At 39.9% G+C, this 20,411-nt stretch overlaps 1 protein-coding gene across 1 annotated transcript in view; it reads right to left on the reverse strand.

Moving 5' to 3' along the window:
* The window catches only part of EFCAB14 (EF-hand calcium binding domain 14), a 36,065-nt gene extending 15,895 nt beyond the window's left edge, over positions 1 to 20,170 (reverse strand). Inside the window, exons 1-4 of the mRNA XM_057500181.1 lie at positions 19,025 to 20,170; positions 17,421 to 17,569; positions 11,564 to 11,709; positions 3,564 to 3,662 (exon numbers count right to left, since the gene is read on the reverse strand). Coding sequence (XP_057356164.1) covers positions 3,564 to 3,662; positions 11,564 to 11,709; positions 17,421 to 17,569; positions 19,025 to 19,206 — 576 coding nt within the window. The 5' untranslated portion in view covers positions 19,207 to 20,170. The remainder of the gene's footprint in view (positions 1 to 3,563; positions 3,663 to 11,563; positions 11,710 to 17,420; positions 17,570 to 19,024) is intronic.
* Between the last annotated feature and the right edge of the window lie 241 nt (positions 20,171 to 20,411).

The following is a 20,411-nucleotide window of genomic DNA, read 5'->3' on the forward strand; positions in this document are numbered from 1 at the left end:
ACAGTTATTCACATTATTAAAACCCCCAACTAGTGCAGTTACTGTTTGTCAACATAGGAAAATGTTACAGACTCATTGGCTATATTCTCCATGCTATACTACCATCCCTGTGACCAACTTAAATTATGATTGAGAATTTTTGTGCCCCTTTATCCCCCTCACCCATCCACCCCTACCTTTCACCAATGGTAACCACAAGTCACTTCTCAGTGCCTATGAGTCTACTGATGTTTGGTTCATTTTGTTTTGTTTTGCTTTTAGATTCCACATGTAAGGGAAATCATATGGTATCTGTCTTTCTCTGCCTAGCTTACTTCACTTAGCATAATGGTAGGTACATACTTTTTAAAACACTGCCAGACTGTATTCTAAAATGGTTATACCATTTTACATTTCTGCTAGCAGTGTATGAGAGTTCCAGTTACTCCACATCCTCACCAATACTGGCACCCTCAGACTTCTCAATTTAGCCATTCTAGTGGGAATATAATCATGTATCACTGTGATTTTATTTTATATCAAACACTGACCTGGTGAAGGTGTTTTTAATTATTTCAAATATCTTCAAACTATGACTTCTATGTAGCTTTACTGACACATATATTTTGTATATATATAGTTGACCCTTGAACAATTCAGGGGCTGTGCAGTTGAAAATCCACATGTAACTTTTGACTTCCCAATAACTTAACTAATAGCCTACTATTGACTGCAAGCCTCACCAATAACATAAACAGTGAATTAACACATATTTTGTATGTTATATTATATATTGTATTTTTATAACAAAGTAACCTAGAGAAAAGAAAATGTTTTCTCAAATTTTTGTTGCAAACCTCCAAAAAATTTTCCAATATTTATTGAAAAAAAAATTCATGTATGAGCAGCCCCATGCAGTTCAAACCTGTGTTGTTCAAGAGTCAACTGCAAGCAATGCTCCCTATTTAAAGGACTTTTCTTAGAGGAAAATCAAATCTTTCCTTAAAATAAGATATTAATTCATAAATCTGGGACCTAGAGGTAAGCTTCTCGCACAGACTGCCTTTACCAAGACCTGCTCTAGGCAGCCAGAGCTAACACTGTAGACTGTCGCTGTGTCAGGAACAAATGACGGCTTTTGAGTGAAAATAGGTGGAACCACCTTTGGCTTTGGGAAACCCAGCATTGCAGAGATGAAGGGAAAATTCCATTTGGCATCATCTGTTCTCCTTTTACTTTAGGATCCCATCAGCGACTACTGCGTAGTTAGGTATGAGTAGTAGCTTGCCTTGCTTTCACTAGGTTTAAGGAGCCCAAGTGGCCTGGGGACTTGGGAATATGACTCAGAAACTATCTTTTTAAAAAGATCTGACCTAATAGAACATCCAAAAAAGTGTTACTATTTGGTGGGTGTTGGCCTTTTATTAAGATATACTGACAATTTCATACTGTCACATTAGCATTTTTAACTAAGGTTATTTTTATTATACTGATAGCCAAGAATCCAAAAGAGAAAGAGATGACATTTTCAACATTTAAAAAGATTACATGAAAAGACACTGAAGTTAGGTTTCTGAGATGACCTACCACTCTGAAACTGAATCATTTTGATAAAGTAATACCTGACATAAATGTACAGCTTTGTGAAGAAACAACACACTGGGTAGAAGCCTCTAAGCTGGGATGTTATCCATGCAAGCTCTGTTGTTGCACAGGCATTCAAAGACATCTAGTGTTAGAGTGCCCTCCCTGGCTGGCTGTATGGGCCCATCAGGATGCAAGATAGTAAGCTCTTGTTTAAGATTTTTTTTTTTTTTTTTAAGGAAGCAGCTGACAGAGCCATGTGAACTCCAGAGCAAAACCCTGAAACTAGTATTCTCACCAACTGCAAAGTGCCTGGCACATACTGGAGGAAGCTCCACAAATATTTATTAATTAATGAATGCATGAATAAGCTAATTTCCTTTTCTAGTGCAAGACCGCCAGAGTTGTTTCTGTACATTTGACTCTGGGGGACAATGGCAAGAGGAATCTGGCCTCATCAAAGTTGTTCTTACCATTTTTTCTTTTTTTAAAATAAGTTGTAAGCAAACGACCATCTTGGACAAATAGCAAGCTAGGGACACTAAGCACACATAGGTGGTGTGGCTATAAAATACTGTTTTGTCACTGCTTGTGGCTTAGGAATTTCTCACTTCTTTGTGGAAATAATTTGTTTATAGAGCCTGGCATATAATCAAATCAAACTTATCACACACTAACTTATAAAAGTGTGAGATCCTAGATTTGATACCCACTGTTTGGGTTCCTTGGCTCCAGAACCCCTATCTCCATTTTCTGCTACAGGGGCTAGTGTTGCTTGTGTTCCAGTTAGACACCTCTGCTCCTTCCCACTCCTGTCTACTCTCCCCACCCAGCTCTGAAGATCCCTGTGTATTATTCATCTGGTTGTTCACTGCCTCCTGCTCTAGGCCTGAATATGAGGGATCAAATAAACTCTGAATTATTTTTTGCCTAGGCTCTAGAGTTCAAGATATATACCTAGAAGTGAATGGCTTAGAGGATGTGTACCTTTTCTTTTTTTCTTTTGGTATCATTAATGTACAATTACATGAGCAACATTATGGTTACTAGCCTCCCCCCATTATCAAGTACCCAGCACATACCCATTACAGTCACTGTCCATCAGCGTAGTAAGATGCTATAGAATCACTACTTGTCTTCTCTGTATATACTGCCTTTCCCGTGTGCCACTCCCCCCACCCCCACTACATTATGTGTGCTAATTGTAATGCCCCTTTTCCCCCCTTATCCCTCCCTTCCCACCCATCCTCCCCAGTCCCTTTCCCTTTGGTAACTGTTAGTCCATTCTTGGGTTCTGTGAGTCTGCTGCTGTTTTGTTCCTTCAGTTTTTGCTTTGTTCTTATACTCCACAGATGTGTGAAATCATTTGATACTTGTCTTTGTCTGGCTTACTTCACTGAGCATAATACCCTCTAGCTCCATCCATGTTGTTGCAAATGGTAGGACTTGTTTTCTTATGGCTGAATAATGTACTTTCTCTTTATAAAATAATATACACTATCTCCCAAATGCTTTTTGCCAGCTTATACTCTCAGCAGTTTGAAAGTTTCCTTTGCTCCACATCCTTGCCAACACTTACTATAACCTCTGTTTTTAATTTTTGCATTTCCTCAAATTACCTTAAAAAATTTTTTTTAAAAACCTCTTCCTCAATCATGGAGAACAGCTATTTAGAGCAACTCTCATGTACAACTGGTCTGCTTACACGAAGACACTGTGATGATGAATTGAAAAGGCAACTGATGAAAAGCAAGCCCACATATATTAATATGAGTCCTAGTAGTGATCCTGGGACTCTGTGAAATAAAAAGATCTGCAAATTAAGGCCCAAACAACCAAACCAAAATGGAAATGTTCGGAACTCTTTAGAACACAGTGATATACACTCTATTACCGCCCTCTTGGAGCAGCTGACTTCAAATGCCAGGCTTTTGAAGAAAACCTGTAAGAAGTTAGAATTACAGAAGTAATTAATCTCAGTGCCCAAACATAGCACTTACCTTCTGAAGTCCCTCTACAGTGGCAGGCAGGCTAATTAAGTCTGCAGCTGACTTAACACTGGCTTTGAGGTGGTTTACTGCAGAAGTCAACAGAGAAATCTTAAAGGAAGAGAGTAACATACAGTGAAAACAGAGTTTGTCAATTTAACGCTTTGTTCACAAACTCTATAGTTGATGATGATGTCAAGGCACCCCTGGCTTTTATGCATGTCTGTGATCTCAGAGGAGATCTGTATACTATATTACCTTGAATAGACCTGAGATCTGGGAGGCAGTAGTAATACCGCTTCTTTCCCTGCCCAATTTAAACACTAGAGCCAAAAAGACAAAGGTAAGTATTTTTTTTTACCCTATTCCTGGCAGCTACAAGCTCCAAAAATGTTAACAGAAGATTCAATGATTACAACACAATCCTTCAACAACTAGATAGGAGGAACGCTAATGATCAAGGACTCCTGAAAGATTTCATTTTTGGTAAAAAATAACACCATAATCATTCACTGAACTTTTGTCCCTGCCCCAAGTGGGAACATACATTATAAAGTAAAAACCCATCATCACAAAATACAGTCTACAGGAACTGTATCCCAACAATGTGAACAGCACTTTCAACTACTTGGGGATTTCGTTTTGGTATAACAATGTGATTAATATTTCAAACCCAATAGCTCAACCAAAGCACTACTTTGTACCCTGAGGGGGCTCAATAAATACCCACTGACTTGCTGACTGATATACTGAATGTATTAAAATAGGAATTGGATCAAAATAAAATGTGCTATTTAGGGGTAGAATTCTAAATAGCTGACTTCTCCCTTGAATGGGGACTGGGGGAACCGACATAATACTCTTTCAGGCTGCACAGATCATATTCTAATAACTTTGCAGTGTGGCTCAAAACATTCTTGAAATATTCTTAGTTCCAAAAATCTTTCTGGTCCCTAATTCTAGGAGGAGGACACATATCCACCAATAGCAATTAAATTCACGGAGTAACCACTAGTTTCTGGGCACATGTTACATGCCTAACACTGTGGCAGGCACCAGACAGATATGACAAAGTAAACCTGATCCCCTATTCTTTCCTTCAACAAATGTTTGGCATCTTCTCTGTGCCAAGCACTGTTGACTCTGATGGAGAAGTACAAGTTTTATATAAATATAAAACAGGTATTGTTTCTAGGTTAGAAGTGTTAGTATGGCATGGGGGAATAGGCAGGGAGCAACAGCATGAATAGGCCTTAGAATACTTTTTCTTTGTAGCATTTCTCAAAGTGACAGTGATTCATTTGTGTGATTATTTAATGTTTTTCTCCTCCACTAGCCTAAGCTCCATATCATCAAGGACCATGTCTTGTTTTACTTTCCATAATGTGCCTGGCACAAAGACAGAATTCATTAAGTATTTACTGAATGGATGAATGGCTGAGCATGAACACTGTGTGTCTGGGATGGAGACTGAGAAGGCTGGTCCAAGCAGAGCAGAGGGAAAAGGCCAGGAAGTATAAAGCTAGTTAAGTAGTCAACTCATTTTTCTCACCATTAAAATGGCTAACACAGTAAAAACTGTTTAACAATAACCATCTCATAGAGATATGTGATGGTTTTAAAACAGGACTACAAATTGATAGTCCTTCCTTCAAGAGGTGGAATCTAATTCCTTTCCTTTGAGTGTGGCCTGTACTTCATGATTCACTTCCAGTGCACAGAATAAAGTGGGAGTAACAATGGGCAACTATGGAAACTAGGTCATGAAAAAGCACAGTAACTTCCTCTTTGCTCTGTTGGATCACTCTGGGGAAGCCAGCGGCCATGTTGTAAGCACACTCAAGCAGTCCCATGAAGAAGCCCATGTTGGGAGAAACTGAGTCCTCCTACCACTAGCCATGCAAATGAGGATCCTTCAGTCCCAGTCAAGCCTTCGGATGATGCAGACTTGGCCTACATCTTAGCTGCAACCTTAGAGAGATCCTAGCCAGAACCATTCAACTAGCTCTTCCAAATTCCTCACCCACAGAAACTGTGAAATAATGTTTAAGTCATTCAGTTTTAAGATAAACATAACAACAGTAACAGATGACTAATACAGGCTATGAGGATTAAATGAGGTATATAACTAACACTCTTAGCATATACCTGGCACAAACAAAATAACAAATAACTGCTAGCTCTTTAATGGTGAAATTTAATAAGTAGTTAAACAAGCAATTCTCCCTAAGTGCTCCAAAATATTCAGACTAATTTTCAACATCCTAACCCTACCCATTTAAAAATGAAATATCTGAGAAACTCAGCCCACAGAAAGATATTCTCAGCAAACTATAAACTTCTTAAGAGTGGCAATTACATCAAGGAGGTTTTAACCCATGCCTTTAAAAAGTTATGAGTATCATCAAGGTTTGAAAAAGACATAAGGAAATTGGCATTCTCATGCATTGGTAATGGAAATGAAAATTGGAGAAGACTTTTAGAAGTTCATCTAGTAGTATCTGTCAAAATTTGGAATGTTTATATCCTTTATTCAGCAATTTCTAGCAATCTATCTTAAAGATTACTTGCTCATGTACATAAAGATGTATACACAAAATTATTCACTGCTTCATTATTTGTAATAGCAAAACACTAGAAGCAGTCTAAATGTCTATCACTAAGAATGTAGATAACAAAGCAGGTTGTAAAACAATATATACTAAATGATTCCATTTAGTTACACACACATACACAAATTCATATTAAAAGCTATTATGCTTTTATGAATGCAAAGAAAGGGACTGGAAGAATGTGGCCCAGACTACTGACAGTGGACACCTATAGGGACAGGGAGTGAGTGAGTGTGTGTGTATGAGTGAGTGAGTGATAAGGGCATATACAGAGATGGGGGTTGAAGGGGAGTTTTTATAAGAGTTCTATACATATTTTATTGTTTATAAGAGATTCACATATTACTCATGAAATTTTAATGATAAAAAAGATGGGAAAGAAATATACACATAGCAAAAAGATATCACAAGACTTTGGAAGGAGTTTGACAGATTTCCTTGGCTGGCCTTTTCTTCCATGTCCTTTCCTGGGCCTTCCAAGACTATGGTTCACATTCTCAATCACAAAGTGTTAGGAAAGGGTCCTTCCTCCAGGTATGTTTTACTCAGTGTTGCAAAGTATGTACACAATTGGCTCAATACCAACTTGATGGGCAAGAATATGGTTATTCTAAATACCCTATCAATTGTCTGGTTACCTTTTGGCTATCTTGTGATTACCTCAGGGAACAAACTCCCTCCACTGACTACTGGCCAGTTTTTGAAGGGACAAGAAGCTGTGTACTGGGTGGAGTCATCTGGGTAGAATTATTCTCCCAGGTATTGCAATATCCTGAGGCTTGGCAGAGCTTGATGTTAATCACAAGTATCTAAAGAATGGTAATGGCCTCACAAATGGCCAGTGTGGCTGGCTGGCAGCTACCATTTCACTCAAAAGCAGAGCTGCAGCTGAAACCCAATGCAAACTGGATAGTGAGGTACTGTCCCACTTCTCCCTGTGACTCAGACACTCTAGGCCTAGGGCATCAGCTGCCTCACTAAAAGTGTATGCTCCAGAGAGCTGACTTTATTACCAAACATCACTTAGGACTTCTTACTCATTTACAAGACCTGGACCATACACTGGTCACTAGGGCTCAGCTACAGTCCCATACACTGCAAAGCTGGATTCCATCTTTCAGCATTCCTCTCTCAAAGGTGGAATAACGCCAATAATCTGTGGAAAACTGCAGCAAAGACATATGTGTAATTAAAATGGAGAGACAAGAGGCACTCTCCTATTACTATCTCTGGGACTGTTCTAGTCTCTGACAGACATTCTAGAATGTCAGATTGGATTCAAGCATTACAGAACTTATCTCTAAAAGTCACACATTGCAATACAGAGTATAAAAAGTCAAATTAAGTAGACAACATTAGGAAAAAAAATCCTACATTCCAGTCAGAAGATGAATCATGACTTTTACGCACATTACATGATTTTCATTAGCAAAATTAAAAACAGCTACTGTAGACCATTTGCTTTTTGGACCATTTTATTCTATGAAGTCTGAAATGATATTTTTTTGCTTTGGGGTTAAAATTAAGTGTTTAAATATTAAGTAGAAAAGTTACTAAAACAGACAATCATCAATGAATGATTATGAGCCCTAGTAGGGACCTGACGTCATATCCCATATCCTTTTAACTTTAATCTTTTGAGCACCTACTATATCTTACACAGGATTTAAAGATGGAAGGCAGAATGGGAAACTGGAAAGAAAGCATGCTCTTAGAACTTGACTATTTTGATGTTAGCATTACTACATGGTTGTGTGACCTTGAGCAAGACTTAATCTCTTTGAGCCTCAGTTTTCATACCTATAAAATGGAGATACCACCTTCTACTTCATAGGGTTACTGAAGCAAAAAAAGGAGATCTCACATGTAGTACATCTGATAGCAGCCTTCACAAAGAAGGCATTTAATGCATGGCAGTTACCATCTTAATTGCCACTGATCACCACTGTTGCCGTCATCATGTTCAGAGTACAATATGCAACCTACTAGTGTAGCTAAATACATACACAAATAACTGTCACATCAGGTGGTCACATCACTGGACCAAGTGCCATAAAAGAGGCATAGAGCATATTACAGGAGAAGGACCCTCAAGGTCCTTCTTGATGTGGCTCTTACAGACATATCCTTTGTTCTGACTTCTTTCCATCAAGCCATAGCTATAATGAGCTACTAAAAGTCCCTGAATATTCTGTGTGTTTCATTTGTCTATGCTTTTGCACAGAGTCAATTCTTGTTATTCACTGTAGTTATGTTCTAGAAAGTCAGAGCAAACACTGAATTAGTCAATACTGAATCATCGCTCCTAAGGGAAATACAGGGTTAGGATCCTGATAGCTCTCTGGTCACAACTTTTTTGTCAACTATCAGTAAAATACAAAACCTTGTTTTATGTGTGTTTCTATTTAAAGATATCTTACTTTATGTATATTGTTGAATTCTCATAACTGAATGAAGCTTATGTATAACATGCATTTTCTCTTAAGGCACATCAAAGCCTTCTTGTATGCAGGAGTACTAGACTACTTCACACTATGCAGGGGGTACATTTTAAGCAGCAAAATCACCAAAGAAAGCACAGAAGTGCACACAATGTGATACTCACTACATCATGAAAAGGAATCTTGTTCATAGTGAGAGCTGAAACAAGGCAGTGTTGCTTGTTTGACCCCTTCTGGAAACGTTCATGTCAGACAACTCAAGATTTTTTGTGACTGTACTCTTGTCACTGAATGTCTGTGAAGGCACCATGAGATTTTGGGGTTACAAACAAATTTTAGCAAGTAGGTGAATTTGCAAATATGGAACCTGCAAATGATGAGGATCAACTGTATTAATGTTTTACCTAAAACACCCTTCTCTCTCTCTGCAGAATTCTCCACTGCCCTTTAGGACGCAGCTCAGGATATCTGAGAAGCTTTGCTGGACCCCAGCCAGTATGGGTTAGATACATACATTAAAAATGCACCCCCAGAGCTCATAAGGACCTGCTTATTGCTTATCAGGCTGTTTTACAATTGTTTACTTTTCTCTCTCCTCCATTTGACTGTAAGACCTCAAGGGTAGGAGTCACATCTTTTTTAGTTTTGAATCAAAGGCCTAACTCCGTAAAAGCAGCTCATTAAACATTTGCTGAATTAATGGTCTTCAAAGAAGGGAAGATGACTCCCTATAATGGTTGAGAATGGGTAGGGATGTGAAACCAGAGGTTTTAGGAGTCAAACAGAAAAGTAAATGAAATTTTAACTACTAGTTTTAAGATTTTCAATGAAAAATTCGATCTTATTGCAAACTAATGGCTTTTTTGTTTTCAGGCTGCATTAACATCAACTTACATGTGATAAGGACAGTTCTTGTTAAATGATACAGTACATTTTCTTACTGTTTAAGCCACTATGAATGGCCACTAAAAAAAAATTGCCACTAACTGTATCTTAACTGACAGTTATCCTTAGATATAGAAACATGGTTAAATATGAATGTTTATACCTCTTCTGTTTCTCATACTTGGACAGACCATCAAAGAGAGATGTAACAATAATTTTAGAAAATCACTCTGGGAGTGATGAGCACCCTTTGGACCAAGAATGCTCTATTTTACCTCCACCTTTCCTTCTGCCCATGCCATCAGAAAATTCCTCTGGTTTCACTAGTCAGTCCCACCATCTTGGAAGATCTATTGAAGCTAAAATGGAAAGGGTTTCAGTTCAATCTCTCCCAGTTTAACATATGAAGCCTTAGGCTTGAAGTCAGCTTTCCTGATTACCTCCCTTCCCAGGTATTTCTTGCATTAAGAATAACAGCCAGGCCAAGAATAAAATGATTTTGTTTCTAGATTCCTGGTTAAAGAGAACTCAGAAACCAAAATATATAGCAAAGATTTGAAAACCTGTGTGTCCTCTCATACCAAGTACCATTTCCTCTTTGACTCTTCCTGCAATGCTGATTTACTAGGAGATGAGAGCTACTGATGTTGCCTCTTCATCCTGAAAGATCCCATCCTTGCCTTGGAATGACATCCTCCATGACTGACTATCTAAATGAAATCCACAGTTTGCCCCAGTGAGTGATGCTAATTATCTCTCAGTGCTTCCCTGTGGTCTATTTTCACTTGATGTAATTTCTGGCCAAACTGCTCATTTCCTCTGTGAATACAGGAAAGGCCACAGTTTATTCTGTCTTTTTTGCAAAAAAAGGAGTAAACACTTGTTTTCCCCTAATTACTGAGAATCCAAGGACAAATCATAATGAGTTAATACTAGGTGCTGTAACCCATCAATTATTTCATGAATCATTTAAAAAAATGAAAGAGAACAGAATAGAAAATAAAATACCATAAGGTATCACAATATTAAGGGTAAACTATTATTCCAGAAACTTTTATTTCAGTTACATATATGTATATATGTGTTCACTGGGTAATGATGTAAAACATTTCTTATTGTGGGTTCTAAGCAAGAGTGTGAAAGCCACTGCCCCAGGCCACTGATCTCTGGTCTTTAGTGCTGCACTACTGCTGAAAGGTGGGGTAGCTTCAGATATATGAGTGAGTATGGTATTCAGCACAGTGCTCCCCATCACTGGATGATTCTGAACTTTGTGACTCCATTCTGAAGAGTGGAGTATCTTCTTACCTGCAGCAAGGATGACATATCTATTTATAAGGACACTGCAGGTGTACCATTCATTTGGTACTTGAGTTTTCTCTTCAGTACATTTCTTTCCTAACTAAACTGCAAAACTGAGGACAGGGGTTATAGTTACCTAGCAGCAACAGTAACCCCTTACACATACAAGATGCTCAATCAACATTCTTTGAATAAACCCTTTTCCTTTGAAAAATTCCCTTTCGGAATCAATGTCTACTGAGATCTGGCCAATTTGGGGACTGAAAAGCTTGTGCTCCAGACTTGCTTGCTTGGCCAAGGTATTAACCAACTCCTCCTATGCTATTCATTAGCTGTGAATGGTTAGATTTATTTTAGTATAGGGCATAGCACTACACCCCAAGGTTGTGTCTGAAAGTTTGTAAACTCTACTAAACAAAACTGCCATTATCTAACAAAAATGTTATCCATTTTTCTTGAGAGTTAGACAGACACTCTTTTTTGATACCTAAGCTGTTCCTAAGGAACAGCTGACTCAAAAATATCCAACTCCCTCTAAACTACTCTACTTAGTAAAACTGTGCCTTTGCAGAAAGGGTTAATATTTTAACTATTTGGTAAATGCATAACTATTACCTATCTTACCTGATATTAACATGCTGGGATCATAGTATGCAAAACACCATTTCCAAAAGTGAAACAATTTGAAGTGAGCTCCAATTCATACTAAGCAAACAAAACTAAATATTAATACCTTACACAGAAATAAAATCAAACATTTTTTTTTTTTTACCTGCTTATTCATTTCTGTGACGTTCATCCAGACTTTGTTCAAGCCTAGCTCTCCAGATTCAATCTTCTCAAGTTGTTTTTGTGTGGTGAGTAGTTCTTCATTAAGTTTGGGAATTTCTTGGAATGAGCTTTTCTGATTAGATTCCACTAAAAGCAAAAATAAGAATAATCATAAATAGCCATAAATTTCTCTCATAGATCCAAGAAGAAAAAATGATCAATCACGTAGTAGGAAAGAAGACAGATTAATAAAAGTTAATTCTGGGAGAATGATGACTGAATTCATATCTATCAATTACACTGTTCTTTTATTGATGTATGTGTATGTATGTATCTGGCAATACAACTTGTAAAAGTCACATGGCTAAAAATAACAACAAAGAATTTTAGCACAAAGACTTGGACTTGAATTTCAACTCTAGCTTATTGTGATCTTGAGAAAATTGTTCAAATTCTTTGAGTTCAGTTTTCTCATCTGTCATCCAGAGATAAAACACACTTCACAGGATTTTTAGAATGAGGCGAAAGAACAGTTGTAAAGTACTGAACAGAGCCGGCTGGGTAAGTGACACATAAATGTTATGTACTAACCAGCTCAATTAAGGAACTTTCGATTAGTCTGTGAAGATATATAAACTTTACTCCTTTAATGCTTAAGGTGACATGAAAACTTTTCCCTGTAAATGCTCAAACATGCTTTTCTCTTTCTCAAATTGGTCAAGGTAGGTTCTTAACAACTGTTCAAGTATTCTTAGGAGGACTAAAATTTTAAATCATTTTCATAAATAGCAAACAGTATTTCCTTAAATCTTCAATCAACCCAAAACTTCAAAGTGAAATAGAAGATAAAACAACATGTTAGGTGAAATAAAGGGTGAGAGTTGGCCTTTGCTTTGGAAACAGTATCCCTGAATGGTTTAGAGATCTGCCAGCCTAAAGGCAGAGGTCTGAATGAGTATTTTCCTTTTCATGAAAAATATTGGTAATGGCTGGTCCTCCAGAATAAAACCCACATTTTTTTTTTTTAAAGCCACAGATTGCCTGATTATTTTTATTCTTTCTTTATAACCAAAAACCAGCAGAAGGACAGTTATAAAATAATTTGCTAAAATGTAAGCTCTAAGACTTTTTTGGTTTATTTCTGTATGGTCAACACTTAGAATATACCTGGCACACTTCAGGCACTCAGTATTATTGACCGAATAAATCTGGCTTTGCTTACCTCTCAACCACATTTCTTGTCACTTTACCTACCTCTTCAATCTACTTTCCAGCTAAGTGGATTTTCCTGACACACCAACGTCTTTAAGCCTCTGTAATTCCTGCCTAGCAGTCCCTCGGCTTGCCACTTCATTTCTGTCTCCTTAGCCTAGTTAATTCCTTTCAAGATTCAGCACAAACAGCTGGGCCCCGACCTTGGCCCACCACCATCTCTTTTCCATTACAAATGCTACCCAGCACTTAACACACTGCTGTAACTGTTTACTCCCCAGCTTCCTCCACCCGACTGAAAAAGAGCTGCTTGAGGACAGGGACAAGGTCTCAGGACCCAGCACAGTGCCAGGTACACAGAAGCACGCAAATGCCTATCCAGTGAATAACTAGAATATGAATGGGAGTTAATGTTATACTATTCATTTAAGGAAAACGTGAACAAACACCACAAAATCCCCATAAAAATTGGGGTGGTGGTGGTAGTATCCCTACTGCAAACAAGCTCACCATCTGAAAATTCAGAATTATTTACCTAGATATTTTAATTAACTTTCCAAAAATATGTGCCAAATAATTTCCTTATAAATGAAAGACTTCCCTAGATGCTTTTAATGTAACATTTGATTTACACACGGTTGTAGGAATACATCCATTTCCTGTAGTAAGCATTTTACCAATTTACATTCATGCGGCGCTTAGCATTTCAATGAATTTCTTTCACATTTTCAGTTGGTTTGGAAAGTAAAACTCAGCCCACACATATCTGCCATTCTGAGGTGGTCAAACATCCCAAATGCAGGATCTGCACTTCACAGGAAAGACACAGAAGTGGAAGAGGGAGTAAGACACACACACAAACAACTTGGGTTACAATTATGAACTAATAAACATATAAAGCTGACAAGCCCAGAAAACACTCTGGGTCCTGAAGATTGTACCAGCCAAGAGGGAATCATATTCATTATTTGATTTGGGGCTTTTCAGGAGAGACAAAGCATTGTGACTACATAAATGATAGTATGGCAAACAGACAACTAATGATTACTAATTCATGTTCTTTCAACATAGAAAGCAATTCATTTAAAATTTAAACTGCATCTACCTGATGGTTAAGCATACAGCCTTCGGACAAAACATATATAGTGGGGATAGCAATATTTTATATTTATGCATTTTTTTAGTTTGCAATAAACTTTAATGTAATTGTTCCACTTGTTATTCAGTCTCTATCATGAACCCAGCTGTGCACTTAGCATACAAAACACCCTGAAGCTCCCAGTCTAGTGGGGCACCATCACAGAATTACTATACAGTGTGACAGATGTTACGACAGAGAAATGCCCCAAGTGCTTCAGTAGCAGAAATACATCTTTATGTTTTATGAATGGGAAAATGAAGATTCAGAAAGAATAAGTGACTTGTCCAAACTTTACAACTAATAATGAGTAACCCAGGATTCAGCAGTCAAACCTGTGGCTCCTAGAACCAGCACTCTTTCTAGCATCACGGACACTTACATCCTAATGCCCTCATTAGCACAAGCCCATTTTTTTTTTGTTTTTATTATTTATTTATTTATTTATTTTGTATCATTAATCTACAGTTACATGAAGAACATCATGTTTACTAGGCTCCCCCCTTCAACAAGTTCCCCCCACATACCCCTTCACAGTCACTGTCCATCAGCGTAGTAAGGTGCTGTAGAATCACTACTTGTCTTCTCTGTGTTGCACAGCCCTCCTCATGACCCACCCGCCACTTTATACATGCTAATCATAATGCCCCCTTTCTTTTTCCCGCCCTTATCCCTCCCTTCCCACCCATCCTCCCCAGTCCCTTTCCCTTTGGTAACCGTTAGTCCATTGTTGGGTTCTGTGATTCTTCTGCTATTTTGTTTCTTCAGTTTTTCTTTGTTCTTACACTCCACAGATGAGTGAAATCATTTGGTACTTGTCTTTCTCCACTTGGCTAATTTCACTGAGCATAAAACCCTCCAGCTCCATCCATGTTGTTGCAAATGGTAGGATTTGTTTTCTTCTTATGGCTGAATAATATTCCATTGTGTATATGTACCACTTCTTCTTTATCCATTCATCTACTGATGGACATTTAGGTTGGGCACAAGCCCATTTTTAAGTTCTGTACTAAATGACCAAACTCTGCCAATATGACCGACCATAAAGGAGATGCCTGGTTTCTTAACACTTTCCTTCTCTTTCCTTCACTCTAGTGTTTCCTAGAAGCTTTTCCTTCACTCTAGTGTTTCACAGCTGAGGGACAGAGAGAGATGGTTGGGAATAGAATCTGCCTTATAATAACTGGGAGCATCTTCTGAAGTATCTGGTTCTAGAAAAAGAATACTGAACTAAGAGTTTCAAGGCCAGCCAGAGCCTTTAGCTTAAGGATCAAGTTACTTCTTGACCACAAGGAAAAACACCAAGCCTATCTGCTCTGCTCTCTGCTTCAAGTATTGCAGCAATCCTGCTTCCTTACCTCACAAGTGTCTTTGAAAATTTATTGAAATAAACAGCAAAGGCTCTGAATTTCTCAAAAAGGTATTAAAGCCAGACCAGCAGGTGGCCTTGAGTCAGTAACTTCCACTGTCCTCTCTTGACACACAAGAAATAAAAATAACTTACTGAAAGATATTTAAAGCCCAAGTGCAATTTAAAAACTATTTAAACTTAACAAGATTGACCTCACTTAGTTAAGATAATGGTCTTCATAAAAAACTCTTGGACAAGTAGTCCACAAAGGTTCAGCCTATGAACTATGCCCCAGGCCCCACCCTACCCTCTCTCAGGAAGTCCTACTGCAGACATTACAGGTGCTGGCCTTTCTGTTGTAGCAAACCAAAGCCACCAAAGCAGCTGGACTGGCAACTCTAAATCTACTTCTCTCAGCTGGCTGACAAATGTAGTCAGGGTCCCAGGGGAATGTTGCTCAGTGGTAGAAAGCGGGTCTCCCAGTCCTGAGTACAATTCCTAGTATCTCCTGAATATAGTATTCCCAGGGATTGGTATTAACAAGTCCTCAATAAATATTTGTTGACTATTTGATTACCAGGGCTATTACACATATACACTTCAAATACCCACATCTGAACAAATTCACTGAAAAGCTTGATTAGGTATAAATTACATGGGTGTCTCATAAACACAGGCACAGAGCAGATTGAGAAAGGAATCCCTGGAGTGTAGAATTGAGCAATGTTTTAAAATGTATGAATAAGCAATTGCTATACATGATCAAAACAAGCTGTAGTACAAACCTAGGAGGCCCAACTAATTATGGAGAGATGATGGCACAGACAGGTGTCTTCAGTCGTTATTTATAGTTACATGCTGTTCCTGAGAACCTCACTTCCAAGTTATGGTTACTACTTACAAAAGAAAACACTGGCCTTAAAAAAGCACCTTGCAACACGGCTATGTAAGGGAATCAGTAAGGAGGGAAAATGACTGGAATACAAATCTCATTCTTATATGTGCTCTGATTCCACAAGTTGATAAAATATACAGGTCAGGGTGATTCTGACAGAAAATTGTGGTTTACTCAATCCCATTGCCTGAATCAGAGGGTCAGAAGAAAACCAAAGTTAACATTTCAAGTTTTTTTTTTTTTCCAAGCAACATCTCTAGGAACATCATTAACATGCTAACTAAGGATTAGTTGTCCTTAGGTCAGGTTTGGAGCCGGAAAAACTGCAGGCAGCAGAGAGAAGTTGGGGTGAAGGAAAGCTAGGATGTTGTGATCTCCTACGGCTTAACATGGGCTGTAAGGAAACAGCTAATTCTACTTCTAAGGTCGGGTTTCCTTATAACCTTGAGAAAGCCTGATGGTCAGTTTCTTGGTATGTTAATGTTGCTACTAAGGTTAGGGTGTCTGTAATTAACTTGAAACAGGTTTCTTTGCATAGAAAATTAACCCTTCAAACCTAGACCCAAAGATCTCAGTGTTGCTAAAGAAAAATACTGAGGTTAAATCTGGTTGAAGCAACTATGCAAACACACCTTTCAGAAAAAGTACTCTGGATGCGCAAAACACAACTTTTTAACTTAGGATGTATAAAACTCTTCAACTTAAAATAAGTCTCTTAACCTTTAAAACTTGCTCATGAAACAAGTATTTATTTGTGCCTTAGCATGTAGTAAGCACTCCACAAATGCTGGCTATTACTATTGCTCATTTCTATGTTTTCATATGGTTTTTCTTAAGAGGAAATTGGTTGACAGACATGCCTACATTCTTTCTTAAGCAGCTTTGAGGAGGAAGGAAATAACCCAGTGTTGCTATTGCCACTTTAAACATAAGGAGGTATTAAGTGACAACAAGTGGAGGTTAATCAAGGTTCTATACTCCTGGACTTTTGTGCTTCCCTTCTGCACTCTAAGTATTGACTACAATGCCACTATTTCAGATGGCATTTGTCTTGATGGCGCATAAGAACCGTTTTTTGTTTGTGGGTTAAAAAAAAAAACTATTCCTACATTCAAGCTGACAGTTAAGAAAGTGTACAAAAATGCTGCAAGGAATATACAGTTGCTTCAACAAAGTGAGCAAAACTATTAATTCAGCATGGTCCACTTTATCCTAGAGGCTGGAAGAGTCCAAGACTATACTCTGAAAAGATGACCACTTACTTGTTCTAAATTTTTCCTTGAGGGCATCCAGATCCTCCTTCAGAGCAACTTGCATCCACACCAAGCCAACGCAGGCCACGACACAGGCAGCAAGGATGACAAAAGCACAGAGGGGATAACAGATCTTGCAGCATCGTAAATAGTCTCCCCTGATCATAAGAACAAATTCAACCAGGAGTACAAAAGTGATTATGAGTACAGCTTTATTAGAAATAGCACATGTATGCTACCACACAATTATCTTCTCTAATGAACAACTAGTTGATTTACCGGGGAATATAAAGTAACACACTTAAATCTGAACAGCAGGTTAAAAATGACTAAATAGTATGACCTATGAGGAGTTTCTATTGGATACAAAGGTTTCAAACTTCACATGACACAGAGGAAGCTCCTCTGGGGGGTCAAGGAAGCACCTGCGGGCACTGATGCTCACTGCCATCATCTTCAAGTCAGGTCTTTGGAGACAAACTAATGTTAGGGAAGTGTAAACACCTGAGCTTCTCTGCAATTCCACCGCAGTGTAATTTATCTGTTTCTATCTCTCCAATACACACTCACCCTAGTGGGCCATTTCAGATTTTTGAAACTTCATTCACTTTGAGCAAGTTTTAATGCAAACATAATTTAAGAAATAGGAACTGTACATTTATTTAAATGGACACTTGGTATATTCTAGCTTATTTTCTCGGAAGGAAACAGAGAAAAGGGTTAGATTTCACACCAAACTTTAACCAGCAGTCAAGGGTAAACTAACCCAACAGGGTAACCCCTGAGTAGGATTACCTTTAACTACCTGATCTGACAAAGCTTATTAGAAATCAAATTCTTCCTTCAACAAAATGAAAGGACACATTCTAAGCAAACAAGAAAACTTCAAATAAAGGATTTAATCTTTTTTAGTACCCCAACCTTCTGCCTAGTCCTTGCTTCCACATCCTCAGTGGAATACTCTTTTCTTTTAGTGTGCTCCCTGAGAGGGTCCAAGGGTACCTTCAAGGTTCCCTTCAGCCCTTTTCCACCCTGAGCCCCAATTCCCAATGTCCTCAAAGCTCAGTACTGGATTTGTCTAGTGGCTGCACCATCTAAAAGTAGTTTGGGAAAAAGTTGCCTCTTCTTCTTGTCCCCTGCCTTTCATCGACTGTCAAGGCTCATACTGTCTTCAGTACATGTCTCACCACATTCTCCCACCACCAAGATTCCGACTCACCAAGAGTGCAAAAAATAATTCGCAATCTTAAGGTCCCTATTTGTCCTACACTTTTAAAAAAGGGCTAGTCCCAAAAGCTTCTCTGCTTCTATTGTACCTATTCTTTGCTACTCCCAATTCAGTTTCTCAGGGTTCTTGGCACATCCCCAAGTCCACACTTCACCCTAGATTCAAAGCTTTTCTTTATACACTTAAGTGGCAGATCTCTAACTCATCATTCATTCAGAACCTGAACTCATTTTCTTCCTCACATCTTTTCTCCGTCCTTGCCTTCCAAGGTCTTCACCTTTTTTTTCTTCTTAAGAACTCCCTTCTCCTTCCCTTCAATTTGCTCCCTTGGTAATGCAAGGAGATGCCTTTTCCCCATCCCACCCTCCACCACTGCATCACTCACTTGACAAAGCGAGAGCGATTTCCAGTCACACCGAATTCCTCTTCCTCCTCGGAGCTGGATTCAGAGTCTGAGGCAGGAGGCTCAGTGCGAAGAAGGCGGTGTCCTGAACCTTTCTTGGGCTTCTTTCTCCGGCTGTCCCCCGCCAAGCCGATCAATGCATTCAGCTCTTTGCGCTTTTTCATCTTCTTGTGTGGGGTGAGTGGAGCTCCCACTCCCGAGTTGCCAGGTTCGTACCCAACGCCCAATTCTCTCGTTGCCTTGAGGCTGCCTTCCAGGGTGGGGAATCCTGGGCCAGAGCCCCGGGTCAGTCCCACCCAGGGGTGGGACTGACCAGATCTGCTGGGGGATAGGGACTGGAGCACAAAGGAACCTGGAACTCAGATGGGTGGCAGATGCCACATAGAGATGGCCAGGAAGTTGGTGATCCAAATGGGTAAGACCCAGGGCTTGGAGTGTCAGATAAGGTGGAAATGGGGCCGACCTTTACCTCCGAAGGGATAAAAAGCTCAGTTAAGAATGAGAGATTCTCGGCCCTGATAAGTAGATAATATTTCTAAGCGCGCTCCAGTAACTGGGGAAGGACGCACAGATAGGTGTTTTGGACTTCCGGGGCAGGATTTCCAACGGAGAGGTTAGAAACTTGTTTTTGAATGGGAGGAAAGGGGAAGTGTCGAGCACAACAGTGGGAATGCACTAATTCCTTCCTAGCTGGAGAGACGGCAGTAGGAGGAGGCAGCCGCTAAAATCTCGACAACGCCTGGGCGCCGAGAAAATGCCAGGGTCTGGGGTGATTACCGTCCGGAGTTTGAAGGGAACCCAAGACCTAGGATGACCAAGAGCCCGGCTCGGAGGTCTCGACTTGAGAGAAGCCAATCCCGCGCCTAGAGAGACCCGGCCCTGCTGCTGGGGCCTGGGGAGCGGGGTGCGGTGGGGAGACGGTGGCTCAGCCCACCCGAAGCGCTCCTGCCCAAAGTCTGAGGTGTTCCGGCACGGGTGACCTCGGCAACTCACACGCGCTGCCTCCACTCAAGCCACGACTCCGACTCCTGCTCCAGCTGCGGCCGCGGTTGCTCCCGACGATCTGATGGCAGCAACGGCGGCCGCGGGCTCCAAACCCGGGCCATCGCTCCGGCCCCGGTTCACTTCCCCTTCGGCAACTGCGGCGGCGACGCCTGCCAGTAAGCCGCTCTTCCATTGGCCACCCGTCGGTTACGTCACACCCGGGCGCGCGCGGTGGTGAGGAGGTGGGACGTTAAAGGGGCCTGGGCTGAGGCGAGGGGGGGCGTTCTGACTGCGGGTTGGGGAGGCCCCGCCCCGCCCCGCCCCGCCCCGCCTCGCCCCCAGGAGTGCCTCCTGGGTGGTGGGGCTTAGCAGACGCGAGCGAGTT

Source organism: Manis pentadactyla, chromosome 4 (genome assembly GCF_030020395.1).
Source record: "Manis pentadactyla isolate mManPen7 chromosome 4, mManPen7.hap1, whole genome shotgun sequence".
Classification (NCBI taxonomy): Eukaryota; Metazoa; Chordata; class Mammalia; order Pholidota; family Manidae; genus Manis; species Manis pentadactyla.